This window comes from Myripristis murdjan, chromosome 23 (genome assembly GCF_902150065.1).
Source record: "Myripristis murdjan chromosome 23, fMyrMur1.1, whole genome shotgun sequence".
NCBI lineage: Eukaryota > Metazoa > Chordata > Actinopteri > Holocentriformes > Holocentridae > Myripristis > Myripristis murdjan.
The window spans coordinates 15,988,813-16,016,728 of NC_044002.1; the positions used below are offsets into that span (position 1 = coordinate 15,988,813).

General features: G+C 42.7%; 4 protein-coding genes across 6 annotated transcripts; 1 reads left to right on the forward strand and 3 right to left on the reverse strand.

The window, feature by feature from the left end:
• Nucleotides 1-64: 64 nt before the first annotated feature.
• Nucleotides 65-11,998, reverse strand: LOC115354936 (dynamin-1-like protein). Of its 2 annotated transcripts, XM_030045475.1 has the most exons (19): nucleotides 11,722-11,998; nucleotides 10,792-10,933; nucleotides 10,134-10,180; nucleotides 9,966-10,037; nucleotides 9,172-9,258; nucleotides 8,728-8,890; nucleotides 7,127-7,247; nucleotides 6,900-7,031; nucleotides 5,855-6,061; nucleotides 5,530-5,650; nucleotides 5,114-5,269; nucleotides 4,412-4,501; nucleotides 4,189-4,281; nucleotides 3,698-3,751; nucleotides 3,299-3,379; nucleotides 2,298-2,429; nucleotides 2,090-2,199; nucleotides 1,183-1,342; nucleotides 65-1,088 (listed from the first exon to the last, which is right to left on the reverse strand). In XM_030045475.1, exons 1-19 carry the CDS (start codon nucleotides 11,821-11,823, stop codon nucleotides 1,032-1,034), a joined length of 2,127 nt encoding a protein of 708 aa, XP_029901335.1. In that variant the 5' UTR covers nucleotides 11,824-11,998; the 3' UTR covers nucleotides 65-1,031. The 2 variants fall into 2 exon arrangements, with proteins under 2 accessions (XP_029901335.1, XP_029901336.1); XM_030045476.1 differs by lacking the exon at nucleotides 3,299-3,379 and having other exon boundaries at nucleotides 11,722-11,986.
• A 105-nt stretch (nucleotides 11,999-12,103) lies between these two features.
• Nucleotides 12,104-13,527, forward strand: stmp1 (short transmembrane mitochondrial protein 1). The gene is made up of 3 exons (XM_030045478.1): nucleotides 12,104-12,266; nucleotides 12,661-12,714; nucleotides 12,887-13,527. Exons 1-3 carry the CDS (start codon nucleotides 12,252-12,254, stop codon nucleotides 12,956-12,958), a joined length of 141 nt encoding a protein of 46 aa, XP_029901338.1. The 5' UTR covers nucleotides 12,104-12,251; the 3' UTR covers nucleotides 12,959-13,527.
• A 334-nt stretch (nucleotides 13,528-13,861) lies between these two features.
• On the reverse strand, nucleotides 13,862-14,134 carry smkr1 (small lysine rich protein 1). Its single transcript, XM_030046439.1, has one exon. The coding sequence runs from the start codon at nucleotides 14,132-14,134 to the stop codon at nucleotides 13,862-13,864; it is 273 nt and encodes a 90-aa protein (XP_029902299.1).
• A 692-nt stretch (nucleotides 14,135-14,826) lies between these two features.
• dhx57 (DEAH (Asp-Glu-Ala-Asp/His) box polypeptide 57) lies at nucleotides 14,827-27,720 on the reverse strand. Of its 2 annotated transcripts, none has more exons than XM_030045473.1 (25): nucleotides 27,647-27,720; nucleotides 27,019-27,052; nucleotides 26,746-26,936; nucleotides 26,269-26,595; nucleotides 25,818-26,030; nucleotides 24,662-25,587; nucleotides 24,264-24,454; nucleotides 22,919-23,040; nucleotides 22,384-22,579; nucleotides 21,977-22,101; nucleotides 21,677-21,810; nucleotides 21,525-21,579; nucleotides 21,186-21,400; nucleotides 20,584-20,700; nucleotides 20,224-20,320; nucleotides 19,470-19,643; nucleotides 19,022-19,222; nucleotides 18,533-18,809; nucleotides 18,166-18,261; nucleotides 17,920-18,003; nucleotides 17,658-17,795; nucleotides 17,036-17,110; nucleotides 16,760-16,894; nucleotides 16,438-16,638; nucleotides 14,827-15,826 (listed from the first exon to the last, which is right to left on the reverse strand). In XM_030045473.1, the coding sequence occupies exons 3-25, from the start codon at nucleotides 26,910-26,912 to the stop codon at nucleotides 15,683-15,685; spliced, it is 4,410 nt and encodes a 1,469-aa protein (XP_029901333.1). In that variant the 5' UTR covers nucleotides 26,913-26,936; nucleotides 27,019-27,052; nucleotides 27,647-27,720; the 3' UTR covers nucleotides 14,827-15,682. The 2 variants fall into 2 exon arrangements, with proteins under 2 accessions (XP_029901333.1, XP_029901334.1); XM_030045474.1 differs by having other exon boundaries at nucleotides 27,412-27,649.
• Nucleotides 27,721-27,916: the final 196 nt, after the last annotated feature.

Here is a 27,916-nt window from a genome sequence, read left to right on the forward strand (position 1 = left end):
TTCCCATCAGTCACCGCTGTGTATTTGTCAAGCAAATGGCTAAAAAAAAATGAATCCAGATGAATGATTTGGCAGTAAAATACCTCTATTTATTCATTATTTTGGGAACCATGCACAGAGAACACAGTGCACTGTAAGTTTCACATGTAGGCTTCAATATGTAAACATAATGAACCAACCGACCGCAGTAAGCTGCAGTAGTACTGACATTAACCACAAACGTCAAATAACATGTCAATAAATAAAGATTCTGGTGATATACAGTGCATGGATGGTTTTCTATACAGTACAGTGTGGTAACAACAGTGCACCAAAGTCAAGTGACAATATGTACACAGGACAGAGGACTAACATTGGCTTTGTTCGGGCTGCCGCAAGTGAGCAGCACCCTATGCATTTTAATTACCAATCCCTGCTGTAGTATTGGACTTTGACTGGCCTTTTGAGGTTCCATGGTTTTCTTACACACAACAGCTATGCTTAAATGAAAAGGTTACAGATAAAGGGATGGGTATTATTGATTGATTTTATATAACCCAGAGCTGAAATAGTTTTGAATGCTTTGTGCAGCTGCCAAAAACGCATCAAACTCTCATTTCCACTTCACACAAAGTCCATTTTCATACTGGTAATCCAAAGCCCATCAAAGATGAAAAGTCCTCTGCCTTTTGCTGCGCGGCTCGATCAAACTTTCTCAAGAAGCTGTGCGTAGCGGCTACAATTTCTAAAACTCTACCCTAAACATTACCTAACAGGTCAGTGCACTTTCATACAGACAATGCCAAGCACATTTGCTGTATAATTTAAATAGAAATACAACCTCAGTTTCCTTTAGGTAGTAGTGGGCCAGTATGAGATCGAAACTCACCAGGAACCATTACAAATTTTCATTGTTGGCAAATTCAAGACTTTTTCAAGTGCAGACATGATGAATGCATGTTGGATCGAGACACACAGATGGAGCGGGTCCTTCAGGCATGAAGAGGAGATAACAGATCAACAGATCAGGTTGAGCTCTCCTTGTTGAGTTTTCACCACAGATGTGTTTCTCTGATCTCGGCAATCACCTGGCTGGCTTTCTGCAACGCCTGTGGGCAAGAATTAAAAATAAACCGAGCTGCCTGACGGTAAAACAACAAATCATCAGGCGGGACCAGACACGACACAGCGGGAGTCCTTTACCTGCAGCATGTCTGCGGCCTCCTTGCGCCGCTGGGCCATGTCTTCTGACTCGGTCAGCAGGTCGTTGAGAAGGCCAGACTTATACAGCTGACCGACCAGCTCGCTCTGGAGGCTGTCCTTCACGTGGTTGACCAGAAAGTGCATCACCGCCTTGGGCACACTGCAGTAGAGAGAGAGGGGGGCGAACGGAGTGAACAGATGGTCGAAAACAAGGTGGCAGGGTGGCCCGGTATTTGGGTTGTCCCCCAGATGGAGCGGTCTGGGTTGGATCCTCCATGTGTCCAAACCTGTCAAAGTATCCTTGAGCAAGATACTTAACATTACCCCGCCTGCTCCACGGCTGATGAAACTCTGCACCTCAACAACAATGCAAAAAAGATAACTGTCCCCTTGACAGGCTGAGCAAAGTTTGTTTTATCAAGTCAAATCCCAGCACTTAGAACTGAGAAAAAGAACAGCTGGAGTTGCTTGGAGTTAAGCAAAAAGTAAATTTAGGCAATAAAATGACTGTAATGGATGCTGGTTTTAGCTGTATTTTTATTTTTTTCCAGTTTTATCTGAATATTTATAAGGAACCCCATTAGCTGTACACACAGGTGTCAGCTGTTCCTCCAGGGGGTCCAATTAAAATACAAAATATCGTCCAAAACATATTCACAAAATTAAAACCAGGACAAAACAAAATTAAAAATTAGGATCACTTTGACATGGGCTACACAATGAAAGATAAAAGAAATATAACTATAAGTCACCTACAACAATGTTTTTCAAGGGTGAATGAAATACATATACAAAGATAAAGCATCAAGTAACATTAATTTCAGAAGAAACATTTGACCTCATAATCAAGTTTCCACAGGCGTTTAAGAGGAAGGGGACAATGTTTTTAAGGAGCGAGCCGGCCTACCTGTCCTGGATGTTCTTGCGGACGATGAGGAAGTAGGACTTGATGAGACGCTCGATGACCTCACAGTCCCGCTGCTCGCGCGAAGACAGCTTCCTGGCAACGGGCACAGGCTTGACGGGAGGGAAAGAGCAGGTTTTGATCAAACACAGATGAAAGAACACAGTCGGATTAACAAATGGGGTGTGCTTCAAGGCAAACACTTAGTTACCACATCCAGCAGGTTGACAGCTCCTTTAAGGGGGCTTCCGGGTCCTGAGCCTGGAGCCTCGTCTCCCTTCTTCAGCATCCCCCTCCAGTTCCCCGTGCCATCCTGCTCCCCCTGTGGCCCTGCAGCGGGAGCCTGAGGAGACAGAAACGTAACACACCATAACCACGGGAGAGATACATACAAATGAAATGCCCTAGCTAGTATATTTAGGATGGGTTAGCTCTGTTTGCATGTCAGGACAGGAAGGGATGACGGGAAAAGGACAGTTAGCACATTCACCATAGTTAGCTTGACAGAATCATAAGCGTTAGTCCAACTGTAAGACAACCAGGCATGTATACAAGAAGAAGTTAGAGAGAAACGCAGGCCGAACGTTCAATATGGAGAGCAGAGCCAAAGACAACAGTGCAGTGAGACCTGATTCAATATCCTTGCTTGCTTTGGCTGATGAAATCAAAGGGGACACATCAGGTGGACACTTCAATTCCTCTCCGAAAATGGAAGTGGCCTAAACTATAAATGCACTAGACAAATAGAAATCATTACAGTACAGGCAGCAAATTGAGAATAACCGTTCCTTTTCGCAACCTATGCACTTGCATAGCCCAGGGTGGCTCCGATTGATAGAGCACTTTGGCAGAATTTCCACTCTCCAATGATTCCTATAATCTACACAAGTACATAGGATGGCGCAGCCTCAGTGTTAAGGGGAAGGAAGAGGAAATTGAGCTGAGGGAAGGTGTTTTCTGTGAGACAGGTAGGCCGACGTTGGGGAAACAAGACTCTGCAGAAAACACAATAGCTGTCAACACAGGCTGAGGGAGAGCAAAACAAGAGCACTGCGTCAGCACACCAAGATCAAAGAGCATGCCAGCACCCCATGCCCATCCATCCATCCATCCATCCATCCATCCATCCATCCACCCAGCAATCCATGCCCCAACACCAGCCAGCCAGCCAGGCAGCAAGGCAGCCTGCCAGCTAGATGCATACGTGCCCACCTTGGCACCGTCCATGTCTGCTCCAGACGCAGGGGGCTCGCCAGAGACCACAGTTGGGCCAGCCGGACCTTTGCCAACAGACTAGCAGGGATAGCAGAGCGGGAATGGAGAGAAAAAACGGGGCTGAGAAGAAGTGTGGCAGGATACAGGAAAGGAGGTTGGCAGTCAAAAGCCATTTGAGTGGAAGAGAGGAGACATTTGAGAGGGAGAGAGGAGATCTGGGATAAAATTCTTCGATGGAAACTATCCGAGGCATTTGGTTCACAGATCCTGTCGTATTATGAATGATTAACAGCGCCTAAGTCCCCTTACACTGGAGATCTGTAGACACTGCAGACTGCTACCAAATGTAAGCACAGGAGGAAGGGCTGTTTGCTATAATACTGTTCTTGCTTTTACCTTATCCCTGGGCACTGCAGTGGGCAGCTCTCTCATCCTGTTTCTCCTCTGCTCCTGCAAGGACACAAAAACACGTACAACAGTCATTTCATAAAATTGTTTTAACAAAAGAGTACAAACCACAACACAGAAAAGTACCGACGATAATTCACTGAAAATCATTAAATGAAACAAGCTGGTCTGGGTGTCAAGGACATTTTTCAATCGCACCACTCATTCTGATAACTGTTCTGAAACACTACTTTTTAAATTTTTCCATTGTTGAATTAATAAAGCACTTTTCATCTTGTACCAGACTAAAATATTGTCTGTGTAACATTTAGAAACACCGTCTTTTTGACAGAAGCTGCTAATTACCTCAGTAAAAACACCAATGCACTAAATTATAATTTGAGTCCCCTGTGCAAGAATTCAATAGCATTCAACACTTTTCAAACTGAAAATAAATGGATAACACCATTTTAATTCCTTTTTTTGTTGCGAGTACAGACCTCTATGTTGTTGTTCATCACCCCACAGGCATCTGCAAAGTCTGGATGCTTGGTGTTGATGTAGGCCAGCTCAATGGCGACCAGGTTATGGACCTGCGGGAAGTAAAAGACGACATTTTCAGCTAAGCAGCCGATGTTCTGACTCAGCTGCTCTTTGAAACACTGGAACTTGAAAGGCGACGAGACTTCAAAGCATCGGAGCAGGAGACTGAAGTGGCAGTACCATCTCATTGGTGATGGGCAGCCTCTTCCTCAAGAGGGAGGTCACCACCTCCACTATGGCTTCATGAAGCTTAGGGAATCTCTGCAGCTCCTGCAGAACAGCGACATGAATATGAATCTCTGCATGTAAGCCAAACACGGAGATAGGAGGCAGCACATGATATAGCAAACACGTTACATATAAAATATTTCCTGCTTTAGTATAACATGGTAGAGGGGAGTAGAGAGGCTGACTGATATTGTGTCATCACAGACTTATCAGTATCAGTGTACAGTATATTTTGACCAATATGCAAAACCGTAACAAGCACTTAAGGTTACTGAAGCACAGTTTTGTCATTTAATAGTTTTTCAGGCAGACACCATTGTTTACAATAGTTTGTAGAGCAGTGAGTTGGCAAAGTGGCTGTAAGAGCTCAGCAGATGGTGTTGTCAATTGTTTTAAGAAATTCATTGTTCAACTGGAAAATGTTTAGCCTCCAGTACATATCTCAGTTACAGCTAAATTTGATTAACAGCTTTGATGATTCCTTGCGATGTGTGTGTATTTTCATGTGTAAAACAATACCAGCTGATATATTATTATCGGAAGTTTTTTTTTTTTTTTAAACTTTGAAATATGTATCTAATAACAGTATGAGCCCCAAAAAGCCAGTGATCAGTCAGGCTTTAGAGCGGTGCACATGCAAACAGGATCAAGCACCTGTGTGCTGTAGTTGCTGCAGTGCTGTATAATCCTCTGCATCTCCTCATGGACCAGCTCCACGCAGCGCAGACTGGGCTCCTCTAGGCGTTTCACCTGCTTTTTCACCAGCAGCTCGAAGGAAACTTCAGGGACAAACAGGGACGGACGTGGCCCCTGGTACAGAAAGAGGGGGGGGGCTGCAGCTTAGGCGTTTAGCTGATGCTCATAGCCATAGAAACGTGGTTTGAGTGAGCCAGTCAGGGATAGGCATATTGCTGACACAATAGGGGGGATGAAATAGGAAGGTATGTGACAAATTGCAAGACTTACACATTCACCTCAAACAGCTCCCTCTCCCCTAATCTTGCAGTGAGAAGAGTGACTTCAGTGACAGTCATGATGGCTCATTTATAAGATAACATAACGACGCTCACCGTGGCGTTCCTGATGGCTGTTAGTATATCTATGGTGTTGAGTCCTCCCAGAGGATCCACGGACTCCAGTGTTCTGCCAAACGTCTCATGGAATATGTAACAAATTCTGGCTCCGCCGCACCTGAAACACAGCGGGGGGATCAGCTGTGATGTGAGCGCAGCAGCATACTTTTCTGTCAGGCCCTCCTTCACAGCGGCTGTGCGTGCTTTAACTTACAAGTTGTATCATGCTAAATGATGACACCAATGCAGTTGTTTTGCTCAGTCTTCCCTACACTGGATCAACAGCACCACCATGTGGCCGAGCCGAGGCACTGTAACTCACAGTTCTGCTGTCTCGATGTATTTGGCGGTGCCCTCGATGGTGTTGCAGTACTCTGCAGCGAACTTGGTGATGAGCTGCAGTAAGGTGGCGCTCTGGTCCTCTACAGGTTCACCGTAGCTGCTGAGCAGGGACTGGTACTGAGCTGCCAGGACGTTGATCCGTGTCTTCAGCTCAGGGAGACAGTCTCTGATGTGATGCATCAGTAACCTGACATTATGACAGCGAGGGCCAGAGAGGTCAGCTTTCCTACAGATGTGTGAAATTGAACTCTGAGCCTTTCTTTCCTCTTCAATTAGCTCATGTTAATTTGACATTACATGCATTTCCTTTGGAACTGAAAGACAATAGCAAATTCCTTGACAGCTGATATCATTAGAAAGTGTTGCCAGTGTTGATTCTGGCAACACAGACACAGATTTGTATACTAAATTGAATATTCATATCGCAATGTGTCTATGCAAATCTCAATACATATTTTTATACTGTCACTCCTGCAACAAATGTGAGGTCTTTTTCCGTGTCAGTGCATTTACATTTCACCAAGTGAGATTTGTTGTATTTTAACTGTTCAAGAAAAAAAAAAATCACAATTTCTTACTTTCCTTTTTTTTTCAAAACAAAGGCTGTGAATGTCCTGCAGCAGGTTTTTTTTTTTTGTTTGTTTGTTTTTTTTATAAATCGGGTACTACTTAGAGCATTAAAAAATAACCAACAGTAATGAAACAAACTATCAACTACGGGTGGAAGTAAGGATTATTTTCAGTGTCAGTCATTCTATCAAATATTCTTTCAAATTATCGATTCATCATTTAGTATATAAAGTGTCAGATATAATGAAAATACTCTTAGAAGGTCCTTAGTCTGACCATAAGCCGAGAAAAACAAAGCATTCATTTTATAATTATATGAACAGAAAAAAGTAAGTAAAAAAATCTTTGGGATGCTGGTGAAGCTGTAGTCAGCAAAGATTAATAATTAGGCATCCTGGCTTTGTCAGATTTACATATCAACAGTCAAAATAAATAATATTTCAAATCGCATTTACCTGTTCAGAGTCCTGGCCAAATATTTGGTGCCGTTTCTATTGGCGAGAGATGGATATTTCTTCTGCAGGAAAGCATGTTCGTCTCGGATGGCATCAGCCACAGACTTTTTATTGTTGATGTCCAGCTGACTCCTGAAAGTTCAAATTCTGGTGAGTGCAATCATACGGAATTAAATGAGCCAAGTATTTTCCAGCGTGGTGGTCAGAGGAAATACTGTGACCCAGACCTGTTGACGACTCCGATGAGGCCCAGTTTGACAGGGATGACTCTGCCCATCAGGACGTCCATGGCATCGGTGCCAGCATCCATCAGGTCCAGCTTGGTCACCACAGCCAGCGTCCTCCTGCCTGGTAGGTCACATCCACACATTGACATTAAGACTTTTAATACTCGCCCACGACTCATCTTCATTTTATTGTTTTTTGTGACAAAAAGACAACCAAAATTTTCCTACATCTGGAATAAATGTCTGTAAGTCTCATTATTTGAGAAGAACAAATAATTACCACCAAAATGTGACGTTTTGAGCCCGATGTTTCGAGCCTTAGCTGCTCATTGTAAGTAGGTTATAACACACTTACCATGAGGAGCTGAGGCTCAAAATCTCACATTTTGGTGGAAATTAATCCACTTTGGGAGCAACAGACATGGTGTGCAGACTTTTCTTTCTCTCATGCTTTTGCATTGCTGCTTCAGTCCTTTACTATATTTAACTATACTTAACCCTGAATGTGCGTGTTTTTCCAGCAAAAGAACAAATGAGTGGCCTTCATGTTTGTACTGAATGCTGTCAAAGACAAATTTCAGAATAGCTGCAAAAAAACATAAAAATGGTTCATGATAGAGCTTGAACAGTTTCATCATTTAACTGATTAGGCAATCAAGGAAAGATTAATCGGATATAATTTTGATAATCCATTAAGTGTTAGTTATTTATCGAGTCAAAATACCACATTTACTGGTTATGGCTGCTCAAATGCCAATAACTACTTCATTTTCAAAGTTTCACATTACTACATATTACATATAATATGTTGTTACATATGTCCTGTGTTACATGCACAGGACCAAAAATTGTGGTCCTCCCATAGTGGGATTCCCAATTTCATTTACAAAAGAGCTGCATTTCAGAGACTTCTGTCAGGTATAAATGCAATAATACTGACATAAGGACACATAAAATATGACATAGCCAATCAAACAATTATTAATTGACACATGGCAACACAAATGATCGAGCTGTTTTGATTTTTTGAGCTGTTTTGAGCTGTTGTGATTTGTACCTTAAATGACGTGTTATCGTGTGTGAGTTTATGGCTGTTTGATTGGTTCTGCCATGTTTTATAAATCATTGTGTCAGTCTTATTTTATATGTGACAAAGGTCTCTGACTGAAACACTGCAGTTCTTCTGTGAATTAACTGGGAAGTTTTGCAAGTTACAGCGGTATGCCAGTCCACCTCCTTTCTACATATCATCATCAAATATCAAATATCAAATAATAAAAAAAAAACCTTGGGGTGTTTTCAGCCGCGGCTCAGACTGAGGAAGCAATTTGAAGACATAATTTTAAATTCTGGGAACTTGCCATAAGTTTGTGTCGAGGCATTTGTAACTAGTTTCAACATTTTACATATGAAATGATTAATCAAAAAAATTTACTGATTAAACTACAAAGAAAACACTTGCTAGCTGCAGCTCTTGTGCATGATCACAAGTGTGGTAAATGTTCAAAACATAAGACACAAAGTCTTCTTGGATTTCTTGACTCCTCCTGCTTCTATTTCTATATTCCCCCCACCAAAAAGAAACAAATCCAAGCACGTACCGTCAGGGTCGACCTCGCGGGCGACCTTGAGGGCCTCTGAGGTGGCCATGTCTGTGTTAGCGGCGGTGACAGCCAGGATGATGCAGTTGGGGTTGGAGATGTGCTTCAGGATAAGATCTCTGATTTGAACTTCGATGTCCTTAGGCTGATCACCCACAGGCACCTGATGGGAACAATGCCAATGAAAACAACACGATATCGTTCATATCAACGAAGGAATTGATCAGTGTGTAAAAATATCAAACAGACAAAGAAGATATTTAACCAAAGTGGGAAATTAACACCAGCAACCAGCCAAATCTGTAGCTGGAAATTCTTATTTCTCTATCAACCACTTTGATGTTTTTTTTTTTTTTAAATGCTTTTTTGTTCGGTTTTAATCATTTTCACAGGAGTGTGTGAAGATCAAAGCCTTGCCCCAGAAAGCAAAGCAGTGTGCATTACCTTGGTGATTCCTGGCAGATCCACCAGAGTGAGGTTGACGACGTGAGGAGAGAAGATCTTTAGGTGAATGGGTTCATCGCTGATCCCCTGCAGACAAATAAGCACTAATGAGAGCGGTGTTTGGCTGTAGAGGTTGGAGAGGTGATCTCAGTGAGGATTGATTTATATTTTATATGTTTTAGCCCAATCAATTGCTATTAATGTAGAAATTTTAACAATAGTGACTGCTTGAAAATGTTACATCAATTGTAGTTTGACCTTGTTTGTGGGAGCTATAAAATTACCTATTGAACAAATTTTATTTACTAATTTGCACTCTGCACCCAACTGCACCCAAACTGAGTCACTTTAAAATCTTCACAAATAAATTAATTCGCTTTTACCCCTCAAGGACTTGCAACGTTTTGTCTGGTGAAATTCAAGGACTTCAAATTGTTTTGGGGTAAGACACAAAATGAGCAACAACAGACATTAGTAAGGGCTTCATTCTTTACCCAGTCTCTTATCAAGTCAAGAAATCCTGGCCAGATTATTAATTTTACATTTTCTTTTTTTAAAAAAACACAAATCACAAGGTTTTCCTCAGGATGACTGGTGTTCAGTATGCTGATAAATTTGGGTGCGGTGCTTTCAGGGCCAGCCATTTAAAAGCTGAAAGAAAAGTTTTTCAAGGCCTGTTGAACCCTGTTTAGCACTTAACAAGAGTACAGCTGTAAAGCCACACCTGGCACAGTAAATCCAGTACATCTGGTTTAGAAAAAGTACAGGATGACACCTCCTATCGGTTGTCTCACCTTATTATTCCCTGATATTCTTTCCGTCTCATTTTCGATTTCTTGCCTGATTTCATCAAAATCTGTGTAGATCTGCCAAAAAATAAGCACTGAACCATTATCACAAGAAAAACATCACGGTTATTAATTCCATTTATGATAATTAATTGCAACATGCAAATGTCATACCTTATTTTTGGTGTGTAGAAACTTGCCCCATTCTTCACCTTCTCTGCCTGTGGAACACAATAAAACACTGAAATCAAACAATAAAATAAGTGATCTCAAAGAAGGCGCCTCACAATCATAAGCATGGCTATCAGCTAAACAGGCGAACTTCAGGGCTAGAGGGAGGACAGATCCCAGAGGAGGGTGACTAGCCAGGTGAATAAGGGTGCTGGAATGATGGGTGTAGCTGTGAGAAAGGACCAGAAAGCTAAATAGGGCTACGTAAATAGGAATATACACATACAAGGCACCTTTGTGAATCTTTTTCACACTCTGGCATCTGCAGCTGAGGAGACAGTGACAATTATGTGTTTGCGGTAACAAGAGTCTCGTGGCCCCCTAGAACAGAACACAACTTCACTATTGATGCTTTTATGTTGACCGCAAGAAGGTCACATCAATTTTCAGGATTAGTCTCATGGACAGCAGAGGTGTTTTTTGTCCATATGCAAGTGCAAACTCTGCATATATCTCTATGTAAGCAAGTGGACAACACAGAAGCATCACTTCACAACATAAAAAAAAGGATAGCAACAACACCCAAACACTACAGTCGATGTAAAGGTGAAACAGTGTTGAGAATAAGGGGATCTCTCCTCTCTCTCATTAAGGTGCCTACCACTGTCATCGCTCTTCCTGACATCCCCGGGGTCAACGTGGACCAGCTGCAGAATGAGAGGTCGCCTGGTTACGATGCCAGTCCCACGGGGCAGCAGGTCTCTGCCAACCAAGCTCTCCAGCACGGAGCTCTTCCCGCTGCTCTGCAGGCACAAAATGCAAAATAACCATGGTGGGTTAATAACAGCAGTGGGAATCACCAGAGGTGCCATGATATAATATTATCACATTACTTACATCACAATAAGATTGCATTGCGATTTTAAGCATTTTGCAATATGCTGAGTATTGTGATAACATATATTGCAATTTATTTACTTTTTCAACTGCAAACTCTGTCCCCGGAGGAAAACTTGGTCAATATCTGTTTTATCTAATGAGATCAAATTTTCATTCTGTTCATCTCTCTTCAGTCATTTTTATTGTATATTGCACTGTCGACACTTGGCGATACAATATTGCCACACAAAATATCACGATACTATGCTGTATTGATTTGTTTCCCTCAACCATAGTTGAGAGATATGAAGGATGCACAAGCAGTGTGTGTGCTGTCACAGCTGATTGCACCTGTCTTTTCCTCGGGCACTGACCTGATTTAAATAGCGTTTTGATGAGCCTAAAAATAGATGTAAAAATAGGACTGACGGATGATAATGCAAGTAGATTCTACTGTCAGTGCTAGGTCAGCCTGTGCTAAGCAGGTTTCCAGCTGTGTAAAACGACACTTAGCTGCACAGTTGTAACACACACTGGGTTTTTGGGCCACGACAGAGGCATGGCATCAAGACACACAGCTTAGTTAGGTTGTGTGAATGTGTAGCTAAGTAATATAATAAATATGTCAACGCTGCATCACGTCATGTGTAGCTAGTAGGCTAGCCGCCTAGCTACCCTTTGACACTAAATGCACAGATTCAGAGGGTTTTACCTGGGTTCCCACCACTGCTATCTGCGGCAGCTGTATGATGTCCGCCCCCACCGTGTTAAACACATCTTGGAGCTTGTTGATAACGGGGATAAGAGCCTCCATAGTCGACGTCAAGTGACTCTCTTTCGTTGCTTGAATGAAATGAGCAGCTATTCTGGTGATGGAGCCAAAGTCATTCAATGTCCCACTGACACCACCATTGCAGCTACACCCACTGGTTGTGAGAATGAACTGTTCCTTGGTATCGCCGGGATTTGTAGTTCTCCGCGGGGCTGCCATGAGAGCCCAGGAGAAGAAAAAGACTACAACTACAGTGAGCGACAGAGCGGGTCAGAGCGGGTCAGCCGTTGGGACTTCTCAGCCACCGTCTTTTTGGACCGAACTGTACGCATGCGCACAATCATTGTTGACGACATTACTGCTAACGTTAGCCAAATATCTCAACTCCAACCTCAACTGTCAGCTCGGTAGTCAGTGACACAGTTTGCTGTTGACTGGCAAAGTTGAAGCGGACTTTATTTTTTTCCACCATGCTACAATTCCTGGTGAGTTGTTCTAATGTTACGGTTCATGTCAGAGAAGTTTCTCAGTTGAGAAATGCGGATGCTCTGGGATGTCAGCGAAGCTAGCTAGCCTAGCTAACGTTAGCATTAACGTCAAATTGTTATTGACACCCGGTTGAGCTTCAGTGATAGCTTAAAAGCTTTCTGGCGTATATGTTTAGTATATGGAGTATATGTTTACTGTTGCAACTACATTATGTCAATAGGGTTTTCAGAGTGAAACGGAAGTCTTTTTGTGCTGTTAAACAATTCCCAGAGAGCTGTCACTACCTCGACGCGAAAGCAGTCAAAGCTAACATCACCCAGCCCTCCATAAAACTAGCGCCAGGAGGAATGTTATATTTTTGTCTTACTGACCTTAATGTGTGTTTCCCAGGCTGGCTTCACCTTGGGGAATGTTGTGGGGATGTACCTCGCCCAAAACTATGATGTAAGTATCAAAATAGACATCTGCTTATTGATAATCTTTCCTTTTATCAGCCTATAATCATTGAACTTTTCTCCTTCTAAAAAGTTTGGCCTTTTGGACAGATGCTGCTGCAATCCCTCATTTGCTACAACGATCTATCTGATTTTTCCTGATTGACCTTTTCTCTTTCAAGGTTCCCAACATATCCAAGAAAATAGAGGCCTTCAAGAAAGATGTGGAGGCCAAGAAGAAGCCTCCAGAGTGAGAAAAGGCTCTGTGATGCCAGCAGGAACCGAGGAACATACTAAACAAACTGAGAGATGATGATGTGCACTGCAGAAAAAAAAATATTTATTTTTGTAGGTTTCATTTCATCTTAAAGTTTAATGAGTGTACATGAACAACAAGGAGAAATCATGTAAAATATTTATGATGATATTAACAGTGCCTGAGATAGTATTTTTTTTCTTACTTTTAGGCTTGTGTTCTCAATGTAGCCTATTTTTAAGATAAATTGTGCCATAACTGGATTTAAAGAATATTACAATTAACTTGTGGGATCACTTTTAGTCCAGCATCATGGCACTGCTGACCGGACTTTTATACGATGCACTGTGGTGTTTTTTGCTTAAAACATAACATTCATAATCTCTACTTTGGCTGTACAGTATGTACTCTCTAAACTGAACATACAGCATGCTATTTTGTTCCAGCAGGTTTGGAGATTTTCTCTCACACTCTCAAACTATTACTAATAATTCCATATGTTTTTGTGATATTGGCTCAAATACACCTCTGAACCAGTCAGTTTCCAATAAAGTTGTTAAATATGAATTTTAAAGTCTCTGGATCATGAATTAAGTAAAACCCAAAAGGCACAATTTGGCAGAACAGTCCTTTCTGAATGTATGAATGGATCTAATCCAGAATGCTGCATTTTTCTTCGCAGTGCACCAGACCAACATAATAATCTTGACGATGATGTACACAGTATTAGGTTTCAAGCAGATGGGACACGCCTCTCAGGCTGCGTGATTCCAAGTACATCCACTAGATGGGGCCATTAGATGGTAGTACTTTTTTATTTTTTAATCAGAATTTGCATGTGCATTGATTTTAGATTTTGCAGGGAGGGGTGGCTGTAGCTTTGGCAAAACAAAACATAAATCTACTTTTTCTTCTTCCGTTTCATGCCCTTCTTTTTCTTCTTCTTTGAATTTGGCCACCCAAAGCCCCTGAACTCCAGACAGTCTACTACATTGTGAGAAATGTAGTAAACATTCTCCATGGCTGCTGGGCTGAGGATATCCACATCTGCACTGGTGGATTTGGCACTTGAGGAACTCCTCTTGGACGATTTCTGCCTCTCAGTCTTCTTGGCAGGCTTTGCACTGTGGGACCTTGATCTCCTGGATTTTGTGGGCTTTGGATGCAAAATCATTGGTTTACTCAGTTTTGCTTTGATTTCTGCACTTTTTCAAAACTTTAAATCTATTGTGCACCATTATTACAAAGTCTACAAAGAAGCAGCCTTTAATGGCTTACCATTATGAAAGGTCACTTTCTATGCGATCATGGGAGAGATCATTTTTCCACCTCTGTAAAATCAATCAAATATAATCGTGTCAAATCAACTGAAGATAAGAATAGAGCAATGGTATTGCTTGCAGACAAGTATTCAGCTTTCAATTAAAATCCTCACATCGCAGACTGTCAGACTGACCTAAGATATTAGTTAGCTTTCATCAGTGGCCACATAGCTGGGGTAAATTTAATTTTTTAAAGTTTTAGCATATGAGTCATATTTTACCAATATTAAAAAGAAAATAAATCTTTCATCTTACCAGACATGGACTTGGCACTCTACGTGGCAGCAGATTGGCTTCGACTGAGACAGTGATACCCCATTTGTTTATGTCCTGTTGTCGTAGAGACAGAGCTGACTCGCATTGTGTGGATGAATGGGGTGGCTTTCCCACCACAAGCCTGTAAACTCTCACTGCCTTTTGTTGCATGTAAGGCACAGCTAGGCGACCAATAAAGTACACAAAGCTGAAGAAGAAATGAGGCAGGTCATAGGAAAAGTGCTCAGTCTCTCAAACACACATAAACATGCACATTACACAGCCAACAGCCAGCCATCATGATTTTTTTATTTCTCAGTGCAGTGTACGAGAGGCATAGATCACTTAAGACAATGGTATTCAAATTCTTTGGCAACTCCCACCAAATCATTTGCATTTAAAAAGCCCTTGCATTCACATTGTGAAACTGTGATTGACATCACTGTTACATCAAAATAAATACATTCTATAAATGTAATGCAATTCATTACCATGCAGAAGCTCTTGGAGCTCTCGATCATGCAGTAAATATAAATATTCACAACCATTATAAGTATATAGTCACTTTCAGCATCATAAGTCCAATATGGACTTAAAAAAGCTCAGTTGTGAGCCAGACACATAACCTGTGATAAAAATGCAATGTGGCGTTTCCCTGACTGACGAAAAAGTATACAAGAAGCGACATTATCAGTATCTTATCTGGCTAAAACAATGGTGTACCCCTTTAATCCACACAGGATGACATCAAAAGAGAAAACTGTATCTTGCTGCATATGTAGCATTGCAGAGATGCCACGATTAAGACCTAAGAAAACATTGGAAAGTGCTGTTTCCCAGTGAGAATTCTTATTTCTTTTAAGGGGGAATTCCCTTGAAGAGCCTCTGTGGCAGCAGCACAGTAACAGCTTGGTTTATGGTGCTGACTGATGCTTACGGTAAAGAATCATGGGGCAGCAGGGTGGTGTGGCCAATACAGAGCTATTCAACCGAATGGTCAGCTGACCCTAACCTCAAAGAATCTCTCTGGGATGTTATTAATACTGATTGGATCATCGTGGCAGTGACACAATAGCAGAAGGACATATAGACTGAGGAGCTCCATGCAGTTGTGGGCCATTAAGGTGGACTGATAAATAGCGGTGCTACTGCGTGGAAATGAGTCGCACTATCATGTGGATGATGCGGGAGCCGCGGGGGCAGCTGCACAGGTCCATGCTCGGGTTCCTGATCTTGTCCTCCAACAGCTGGTCCAGCTCCCAGCGCAGCTCCTTCACCAGCTCAGCCACCTGGATAACACACACACACACACACACATGTTCATCTAACCACCACAAATCTTGATTTTTTTCCCCACATTTTCCCTTCTGTTTCATGACCTCACTTTTTGTTGTTGTGAAAATAAATACATTAACTACCAGCCCATGCATGATGTAGCCTATATCACACACTGTGCAGTCTACCTTATGGAATCCATTACACATCTGAGACATGTAAAATGAAAAAAGGGTAATTTCACCTATAAGTGACCTACAGTACATACCATTTTGTCCTCCGCTTGATTATGATTCATTTGCACATAATGATGTTTACCCAATCAGATAAGTGGTTGTAATGCTATGTTTTTATTTGAATCCCTACAAAACCACTCATTCTTGTGAGTATAAAAATATATATATAAAAAATTTAACAGCTTGTAAACTTTTTATAACAACATTCCTCACTGAAGTTTTGAGCCATGTTTATTTTTCCATCAACATGATTTCATTGTGCTTTTAAATGTCAAATTAAGCAAAGCTATGCAAACTATGCAATTTATATGCTTTAGGTTTTGGCCAAGCGCTCCGCAAATTACCAAACATCCCAGTCATTTATCCCCTTTATCACTTATCCTCCTGACCTGGTGTGAAGCGGCAGCAAATCGGATCCATCCATCGTCAAGGGAGATGACAAATTCTCCCTTGTGCAGCTCCACATTGACTTGCCCACCTCCGAAAAGCACTAGCGGGTAAACGGACACCATGCTGCAGTCCCTGATGAAGACACGGCTGGTCTTCACCTTCTCGTGGTAAACCAGGTAGGGACTGTCGTAGTGGCGAACCTGAAGCACAGAAGGGATGATCACTGGATTTGTCTCCCTCTTTCCAAATGTTGAACACAGAGCTATATCTAGGTTTTTAGGGTTGTTGTTTTTTTGTTTTTTTTTTTTTAAATCATCTCACCGTGTAGTTGACAGAGGAGGGGTGTACGTGGACACAGCCATCATTTTTGGTCATGAAGCGGAGCTCGTCTGCTTTGGGCTGCATCTTCACTGCTCCTTTGCTGGTCTGCTTGTACTTCCCTTGAGGAGCGCGGACCTGACACATCCAGTCAAACACAAAATACTGAGTTTCCACGACAAAGCCAAGTAGACCGCTAGACAGCATGAGACAGATTTATCTTTAGCCATCAGCCCTTAAGAGTTTCCTATTAATACTGAAGAATACATGAACACACACCTGGACCACATTGGGATAGAGGGCTGCACACAGCATGGCAGACATCAGCCGGATGTTGTCTGAGTTCAGGTTGGCCTACGAAGGAAAGGAGGTGGTTATCTGTCTGCCTGTGCCCATGCTAGAATGTGATTTTGTGTGTGTAGGTTTGGATATTAAAAATAAATAAATAATGAACAATAAAAATACTGATCAGTACAATGCTGGTTTTTAGAATCAGTATTGATCTTAAGGACTGAGAGGTATCAAAAACTTTAAACACATTTAGGTTATCATAAAAGGCAAAGTTAGAGCATTTAAGCAAATAAAATTTATTTAGCACTTTCCTAAAAGCAGAATTGCTTTACCAAAAACAAATTAGAACAGTTAAAATAAAATATATAAAACTGTTGTATACATTAAAAAGAAAAAAATGTTAAAGTAATAAGTGTGGCCTAACTCTGTTAAGACAAACTGAAAGGCTCTCTCCCTGAAGACTGTTTTAACTCGAGTGAGGGAAAATGAATTGAAGATAAGCTACTGAAAAAGTCTTGCACACTCAACATGCATGCATGCTTCTAAAGTTGACATCAAACATGACATATTTTCAGTGATATACAGTTCTATAGTCTATTGTGTGTCTCACCTCAGGGCCAGTAGCCTCCAGTATCCCGTCTGTGCCTTTAGAGCACATCCGTTCTATAATCCTGGCTCTTAGTCCTTCCTTGACAAAGCCAATGTCTGACAGCAGCTCAGCAAACTGCCGCTTCAGACTGGCAATCTCCTGCATGGGCCAGAACACACAGGTTATGCTGGGCTCTGCATAAAAGGTCAAATAAGGTCAATGTCATGACATTAAAATGTCAACCGGTCTTTCAATTTCCAGTGTGGAAGTTGTGATGCTTTACCTGTAAGCCACGACTTGATAGGAAGTTCTCCCTGCAGTACTGGAAGCCGTCCCGGTTGCCGCTCTTTGCCGCGCTGCACCATCCCTGCAGAGAAGGGAGAGAGAGCAAGAAAGAGAGAGAGGGAGAAAGAAAAAGAGAAATCAGATGAGAACTTGCGATTATTTCAATAGTTATGGAAAACAGGCTATATTCTATATTGTGACATAGAGCAATCACAAATATAAGCCTTAACAATAAGCCTTGTACCTTGTATGCCTGTAACAGAGCTAGATGGTCACTGTTGGCCAGAGCATAGCTGAGCTTCTTCTCATTGGCTTCCTCCCTCTTATCCCATGGAGAGACCTGGAGAGAACAGAGTGGATACAGAGATGCAGGAATCAGGTTTGTCTATTGTACCAGCCACTTTGTTATGTAACCAACCATCACATGTACTTCTATTCTGAGATTTAGAAAGCACCAGCCACTGTGGCTGATGAACAAAAAAAGATATTTTCCTGCCCTGATTTTGAGATGCATATACATGCTGTGACGTGAGAAATGCTAAACTCAGCTCTGCTATTCAGGATTGCTGCTTAAGGCCTTATCTCTCAGTGGTGGCAAGCAGTTTTCTTACAAAAGGCGATTTGAAGGCCAGGCTGGCAGCAATGGTGAGGGCTGGGTCGAGGCAGCGGAAGATGGCGCCGAACAACATGAGTTTCCCAATGCGCACGTCCACGGGCAGGCAGGCCAGGTGGTAGCCCAGCGGGGTCAGCTTCTCGTCTGCAGTTAGAGCTCCCAGGTCCTGCAGGCGCTGCTTGGCAGCCTCCAAACTCCCCATGGCCGGGGGCTCAATGAGCTGAGAAAAAACCGACTCAAGATTCCGTTCAGCAAATATGTCAAGGATCTTGATTCTAGGGCGAGAAAGAGAAAAGCCTTGAATGATCCAGGCAGGGTCAAAGAGGCCCACAGTAGTACATCTCTCAGATGGCATACCAGTTACACCTCCAATCTGATGTAAAAACCCAACAGCCTCGTAACACATAAACTTTTATTATTCTCATCTACAGAGAAAAATAAGCTGCTCCCCTTCCTACAGGGAAAAGGAGTAAACAGCAGAATATACCGAAGACAGAGCTGTTCCAGGGGCACTCTCTGGATCTCAGGCAGTTGCTGCTCAGCCAGCTGGTGCTGGAAGCAGTGGCTGGTGAAGAGGTGGAAGCAGACACCTGAGGCCACGCGACCCGCTCGGCCTTTCCTCTGCAGTGCGTTGGCCCGAGACACCCACGAGTCCTCCAGGCTCTCCATGCTTTTAGATGCATCATACCTTAATGCAAACAAGAAATATCGACATGAATTTCATAACAAGTACTGCCATACTAAATTCTAACTTTCAGTGGTATATAATACTGTACTTGTTAAGTCATGTGTAGAGGGCTGTGTAAAATCCTATCTTGAGGGGTTTTCCACATGAGAATTATTCCAGTGAAAAAAAGGCAAATATCCCCTGACATACAGAATTACTAATCCATAGAAAATAATGACCATTGTTACACAGGAATGTGCAAAGTTACCTCTTCTCTTTCATCTTGCCAGAGTCAATGACATAGACCACATCATCGATGGTTACTGACGTCTCAGCGATGTTGGTGGAGATGATGATCTTTGTGACACCCTCTGGCGGCCGGTTGAAAACTGCCTGCTGCTCCTCGTTGGACAGGGATGAGTGTAACGGGTACACCACACACCTGATGTGGGGCACACATGGCTAGTGTAAATTTCCCTCCCTGTTATCCCATGGTTAACTGGTCAAACAAAAGTCCACTTACTGAATTACTGAACAGTAGAGTTTTGAGAAAGAGAATGTCAAAATTGCAGTAATCAGCATTTCTGAAGATCCTAAGCATGGTATGTCTACCTGTTTCTTTCACAGGCAGCAAAAGTAAAGACTTTTGTCCTTAAATGTCCTTAAAAGACAACTTTCATTTAAGGGAGCAATGAGGGTTAAAACCTCTCATTGCTCCCTCTCTTTCTCTTTTTTTCAAATACTGGTGTATGATAGGTCCGTGGGTCTTGAGGTTGCAATCTCAATAGAATCCATTTATTGTAAACTATGCATGGAATTCTGCAACCTCGTGAGGACTATTCAGCCAAACTGGCTTTCAACATTAAAGCTTTGCCCCCTTGTTCTCCAAGAGTAACTCAACTTTGATCTGTGCACCTTGGAGAAGCTGTGAGATTGTGATGAAATTCCTGCTTACAATATCTTCATGCACAGATACCTTGACAGGAGCCACAGCTGATGCAAACACACATTGAAACACAGACCTGTTTGTTCGCCTGTTGTTGAACATTTTGTTGGACTGGAGCTGCTCGTAAAGCATCTTGATCTCTGCTAGGCCTGGCATGAACACCAGCACTGCACCTGGACACAGAAAGCAGAAGGTTATCCAGCTCCAGCAGAGAGCTGTGCTGAAACTCTCTAAGGAAGCCAGACACACACACACACACACACTCATTCACATTCACACAATCACATACTTGTCCAAATAAATCATTAAATCATACACACATATGTTTCACAAGACATGTTCTTGTACAAATGCTTTTAAACCACCCAGTTAAAATTAACAATCCTTTTTGCCAATTACTTGTCCAAGGGAGTGAATATGCTTGGGTGCTTCTAACCTGGTGGGTAGTTGTGTTGTCCATCTACAATCCACTCCAGCAGGCTCTCCACCAGGTCCATGTTGATCTTGTCCAGGTCCATTGCAGCCATAGTCTTCAACACAGACTTTTTAGTGTCTGTAGAAACATAAACAAAGATGTTTTTGAAAGAAAAAAAGAAAACATTAACTGGATTGTGTGAGTGCATTGCAACAACTGATTACATTGTTTCATGAGACGGCAAAAACCCTGATGAAATGCAAAACAATCTTTTCAGGACTACAGCTGCAGCAAGATGGGCTCATTATAACATTTTTAAAGTAGCAAGCATTCTACAGAGAAACCAACAGGACTTTGTGTTGTGCTCACAGCTTATTTCCAAGGTAGCAGCATCTACATCAAGATTCCTTAGAGGTGTGTATTAAAATTTTACACCCACATGTGCAGGCTGAGTAAGCAAACTCAGCCTGCACATGTTCAACAGCGTGTACAACAGAAGTGGAGGAAAAAAATCTCACAGGCATAAGAGTAAAAGGTTTTTCAAGCTCAGGTAAATATCTACATCTTTCCTTCGGGAGTCCTGTCCACCAGGCTGAAACAGAACAAACTTGTTCTCAACTCACCTTTGTATCGGGTCGTGAGATCCTGCAGGCTGAGCTGCTGGTCTGGTATGGAGTCTTTGACGAAGTCCTTCTTGCAGAAAGACATGAAGTTCCACACGTCGTCACCCAAGTCGTCCACCACATCCTTCGGCCCTCCTTTACCTCCCCGTCCGCCTGTGTTAGAAGAAGTCTGTTTTCCTGAGCGCATGTAAGGGCTGCCATCCTCAATGACATAGCTGGGAAAAAGTGTGAAAAGACGGCAAAGGCGTGAGACATATAACAGACAGTAGACAATACCATCTGACGTCTTTATAAATAACTAGTTAAATGTCTGCAGAGGTGAAGCTTTGATGTACTCACCCAGTTTTAGCAATAGCATCTTCAAGAAAAAACTGGTCAACAGGAAAAGTACGTCCTAGAATGAAGGAGAGGGAAACAAAATGTGGTGAGTGATGTGTTTGCTGAACGTTATATTCATGTTGGATGTACAGGGGATATATGTGGCTGATTACCTGGTATGTGAATGGTGTGACAGTTGTAGAAGTATTCAGAGAAGAGGTTGGCATTAAGTGTGGCACTCATGAGAATGATCTTCAGGTCTGGCCTCTGAACCATCAGGTCCTTAAGCACCAATAGCAGGAAGTCACTGACAAGAATAAAGTAAGACTGAGTCAGACAGTGCTTAAAAGTGAGGTACTCATCACGTTGGTAAGTTGACATCTGTGACTGAGTAACAAGTAAAAGCTCTGTATGCATGTCAAGGAGCATGAGGACTTTGTGCTGCGTGACAAATCTGAGATGCTCAATCTTACCTTTCCTCGGTGCGTTCGTGCACCTCATCAACGATGATGTGTGTCACACCTTTGAGGTCTGCCTCACCCTCCAGCCTCCTGAGCAGAACACCTGTGGTGCAGTACAGCAGTCTGGTGGCTGATGACTGGCAGAGGAGAGGCACAAGAAATGATGAGAGAATAAGACAATCCTTCATGTTAAAGTCAAAATTTCAAGTTTAGGATTATCTGAAACAGTCAAGGAGAATAATGGTGAAACAGGATTCAGAGGTTGTGTTTGTTTGTTTTTTTTAATTTATGGGTGAAAACTAAATGGACCAGGGGTATAAAACATGATGGCTACCTTGATCAGCAACATTATGCTTTACTGGCCTATCCAAAATATTAATTTGTTTGTGAACGTTATTGCTAGCTGAATATGCCCGTACCCTAACAGTCTCCAGGCGGATCTGGTAGCCTACAGAGTTGCCCAGGCGCTCTGCCCGCTCCTGTGCCACTCTCTCAGCCACAGAGATGGCAGAGATGCGGCGTGGTTGGGTGCAGATGATGTTGGCCACCTGCTGTGCAGTGCCGCCTAATGACGCATCCAGAATGAACTGAGGGATTTGTGTGGTCTTCCCACACCTTCAGAGAATTCAACAGAAAAAAAGACATTAAAACAGCACAGAGCAGAAAGTCATGGAGAAGCAGTGATAGGCTAAGACAAGACATGAAAAAACAGAAACATAAAATCTTGTGTCAATGTAAACTGTGGCCTAAATGTCTATATTTTTCTTTTTTTTTTTTTAATTTCCTACCATTTTCTGTACCCACTAGTCCCCCTGTACCCTCAGAAATCAAATGATTTAACTTGAACAATACTTAATGCAATTTCATCTCATCTTCAATCAAACCAAATTAAATATATACCATTTCTGCATGACCTGACTACACTGCAGTACGGTGTACTGGACTGTGACCCACCCTGTCATTCCACTGACCACCAGCACCTGACAGTGGTCCAGAAGGTCCAGGATATTGTCTTTCTCTTGCCAGGCCGGTAGCTTCTGTCTCTGCTGCAGCATGGAGTTGAAACGCCTGGATGACTGAGTTGACAAAGAAATGAAAAAAACAGCAGCACATTACAACAGTTCAACACATATAACAGAAAGGTGTTGTCATTGTTGAATGTATTATAATGTTGCCCTACTGGAAGTGGAAGTGTCTGTAATGTTTATTTGTTGCTGTGTAATGTTTTTATGTAAATAATTTTAGCACCCTGCCCAGGGACCACAGATGAAAATTAACAATATAGCTAACTCTGGTACATGATCTGTTCTGTACATAGCCCCTGTCAAATAAGCCAATAAACTAAACTAAACTAAACATATACCCTGGCAAACATAAAACAGGAAGAAAAAGAAAAGAAGAAAGAAAAACATGCTTAGAAAAGGGAAGACAGAAAGACAGAAAGGGAAGGAAGGAAAGGTAGATGCATACATCCATGAATCTCAAACATTAACGCTGCACTAAGTGATTTCTGACCACTAGAGGGTGCTGAGAGCTCAAACTCAAATTGTAAACATAAAGTCAGCTCTGCCTACTGTTCACAGCAGAATGCTTGCACAAAACTAAAACTTAAAGTGAAAAAATGTGTTTTGGGGATGGAAATGAGGGATACATTTCACTCTAACAAGGCTCTTCGATTATTCTGTCTCTGACATCCAATTCAAAAATGTGCAGACTTCCAGCTACAAGACAGGCTACTTTGAATGAACTTTTTCTGTTACTGCACTGCTGAATGCAGAGGCACACACATGACTGATCTGAAATTTGGACACCTTTATCTACAGAATGTGCAGTTTCAGGAATGCTTTGAAAGAAGGTGAAGCAACAAGGGGATGAAGAGGAGGGCAGATGAAGAGCTTATTCAGCAGATACAGAAATTTAGAAAGCTAAAACCAGGAAATAACAAACAACAGGCTGGCTGTAAAATGTATGTTGGAAAGAAGATCCACAGTGATGACTCTCACATTGCAAAGGGACATTTTTTTTTTAAAAAATGCATATAATATTGCTCAATGTATCCTTTATATCTAAAATATGTTCTCCTGGTCAGTGTTAAGTTCTGGCCACTCTACTGGAAAAAATGATTATGTGGTATTTTGACAATGATTTACCTACTTTAAAAGAAAGGGCAAATGGCTGCCTTCTGGAAACCATTGCTGTGCCCTTCTCTGCTATACTACTACCTCAATAATAGAAAATATGAATTGGCCTGTAAAGGAACAATATATTTTTGAAATTCATCACAGTAGTCCACTCGTACCTGTTTCCGTCTGAACTCTTGGCAGAGTTTGCTGTTTTCTTGCAGTAGGTTGTCTATCTTGAGCTCATGCTTCTTCACCATCTTCTTCCTGAGATTGACATAACTTTCACTCTCAACTGGCACAGCTTCATCATCATCTTCCTCATCCTCGTCCCTCTCGTCCAGCTCCTCTGCCTCTCCAAATCCTTTCACTACAAAGACAGATACTGGTAAGTGAACCAAGATACGCATACTGTACACACACCTCTGAACAATATTTAAAAATTATCTGACACATAGGGGTTTTACAAAAATCTGTGCAAAAGTCTGCAAAATTGTAAACATTTTGTATCTTGTAAATTTACACAGTAACATAAATTCATTTTTCTGAGCATGACACTGACAAGTTGTTGCCTCACCTTCTGCCCGTCTCTGATAGTTTGTGCTGCTGTTAGGTGGCGTCGTCCTTGTGCTGTTGGTGTGATTGCTGCTATTGGTACTACTGCTCCTGCTCTCCTGGGATGACACATTGCTCCTCACGCTCCTACTCTTTGCTATGGTCAGAGAGGGTGGAGCAACCACCACCACCGGAGGTGGTGTGCTGTATTTATGATGACTGACAGCCAGCAGTTCCTTCATGGCGGCTTCATCCTCACAGCAGGTGATCAGGGTGTAAACAACGGGTTCTCCGCTCTTGGCGGCGGCCAAAGCCTCTTGAAACAATCTCTCAGTCACACTGAGTCTCCCCGCAGCTCCGACAGCCTCATCATTGGTGCTGAAGGCTACTATTGGGGCCTGGAATGGATAGCGGTTTCCTTTGGGGAAACGCACCTCTAGCTCATACTCAGGAGGGGAACAGCTGCTGAATCCAGGCTGACTGGGGCCCACCATGTCTGAGGAACCAGCCCCGGGCTTCTCTTTGCTGGAGGCCTGGTGTTTGAACTTGCACTTGTCCCCAAACCTGCAGCCTTGCCCTTTCAGGTAGAATCGACAGATGTCACGGAAATCACCAGATCCGGTACTGGATCCATTTCGACTCCTGACTTGCCCGCCATTCTTGGCAGCCTTGTCTGACAGGAATGAGAGGTCCAGGGTCACTGTCCACACAGCATTGGCAATGCGCTCGTTGAAGCGCTCGCCATAAATGGCAGCAAGGGCCAGGGCCTCTTCCTGCCTCTGGCTCAGGCACTCATCCATGGGCACGCCCTGGACCCCCTCAGGGGAAACTGCTTTTTGACCGTAGCGCTCAGAGAAAACCTGATGGAGGAGTTGTTCTAATGTTGCCCCAAATTCTCCACCCCCAGACTCCAGTGCCTGCTTGCTGCGCTCCCTGTCAAACCCATACCTGAAGAAAAACAAGGGAAAGGAACAGACAGGAATACAGGATGGGTCAGGAAATAAGCTAACAAACAGTATATTGACAAAGAAAGGCAATACAAATTGTTCAGACCTTTACAACTGGGACACAGCAGTGAGTCCAGACTGTAAAGGTACGCTAATTGTCAGTCCCTACAAAATCAAAAATCCATCCAAAATAACCAACAAAAGAGAGACATCACAGCTATAGACAATCACCTGCAGAGTTTGCCTATTGCAAAAAGGGAGATAACAGGTTCAGGGGTGGGCCGTTCATTGTCAGAATCCAGTTCACACACAGGGCTGTCTGCTCTCTCCACAGGCTCATCATGAGTGGCCCAAAACTGGTCTTCGTCACGGTGGTCCAACTCATCATACTCTTCCTCTTCTTCCTCTTCCTCCTCTTCTCCCAAATAATCTGAGCCAGATTCACTATGAAAGGAAAGGCAGGCTCAATTCAACTGCACTCAAAGCAGAAACGCAGTAAAGTCTTTATCACCAACAGAAATCGGCAACTCTGTCTTTGTCAAAATGATGGAATTTTCTTGTAAACCAACTTGACTTCTAGAACTAGATCAAAGAGGAGCCTATTCAATGCATGGCCTGATATTACATTACATTATATTATATGATATTATATATATGTGTATGCAGGAGATAGTGTACTCACTCATCAGGCTCATCAAAATCCTGTGCCTGCAGCTCCCGCAGCAGCTCCTTGACTTGCTCCTGGTTCTCATTAGTCATGAAGATCTTCTGCAAGGGCATGGTGCTCATCGTCTCTGACCTGATCCGAGGTCTGTTGTCATCTGACCTCGGACGCACCCTGTCCCCCACCAGGGACCTGGGGAGACCCCTGCCACCACCTCTCCCGCTACCCCTGCCCTCCCTGTCTCGATCCCTACCTCCCCTACTGCCACCCATTCCTCCTCGACTTCCACCCCTGCTGCCGCCACGGCCACGGCCACCGCCACCCTGCCCTTTGCTTGTGGAAGACCTAGAGAGAGAGACAGGAGGAGAAACAGAATGGCATGAGACACATGTCAGGAGATGACTAAAAACACAAGGGAACCGCACAGAATATCAGAGTACTTTAATCTCCTACTGCATCTGATTGAATATTGGTTGGTTCATCATTAATGCATACCTGCTAGAGTGCCTGGGTCCAAAATCCAGGCTGAAATCGTCACCGTCATCCCAGCCACCACTTGCTCCCTTCCTGCTACCTCCTCCACCTCCACCACCTCCTCTTGGCTTATTAAATCTCCCCCCTCCTCTGTTTGGCTTCCCACCTCTTCTCCTCCTTTCACTCATTTCTCTGTGGACAACAGTACCTTCCTGGACAGTTGGTGGAAAACAGCAAATCAGCCACCCACAAATTGACACATGAACGAAAACGTGGACAGATCGAGCTACTCACCCTCAATCAGTTTCCATTCATAACAGCAAACAATCTGAGGAGAGAAAAGAGTGAGACTGTCTGAATAAATCTTCTCGGTGCTAGAAATGTGCAATAACCGAGTAAACACGAGTAAATTGCCGCGGTTAGCTGCGGACACGGAGCGAGCAGGCAGTCTACTGTACACCCAGTGCAGTGCACGGAGTCGCACATAGCTGTGGGGTGGCTCGCTGTGGCACTTCAGTTCAAGTGCAAGCAATGAGATGGTGGCTGACACACAACGCTGGTGGCTATAATTATGCAATCAACTGAGCATGCAGCCTCACAACCAGCCAGAGTTATGACCATTTCCTGATCGCCTGATTGACAGTGGGGCTTTTGAACGATCTTAAAACGAAATGGATATAAACTCACACAAAATAACGTAGTATGTCACTCGTGTAATCTGGCTTGTCAACTTAACTCTGTATGCTTCATCTCACTAGCTAGTAAGCTAACAGCTAGCTAAGCTCACTCCCTGATGCAACAAGCTTGCTAACAAGCTTTCAAACAAAAGAAGTTGAGTTTAAGTGTTTCAGGATTTAATAAAGGAACATTATCAGCCTCCTAACAGACAGATATATCGAAACCAACGAAATGAAGTTCTTAATTTGTAGATACTAAACTTAACTGCCAAGAATGAACAAACCTGAAACAGCACAGCTGTTCAAACCACCGGTGAGCCTGCTTCTCTTTCATTGGCTGAAAAACCAGAGGTCAGAGTTTCTTTTCCGGTAAGGCACCAGAACTAACAAATGACCAAATAACATATTTTTTTGTGTACATACTTTGTAAACAACATTAGAAAGCTGTTGGACTAGTTTAAAGTGTAATGCCGAGCTTAAAAACTATATATATTTTTAAAACAGTATTTTGAGAA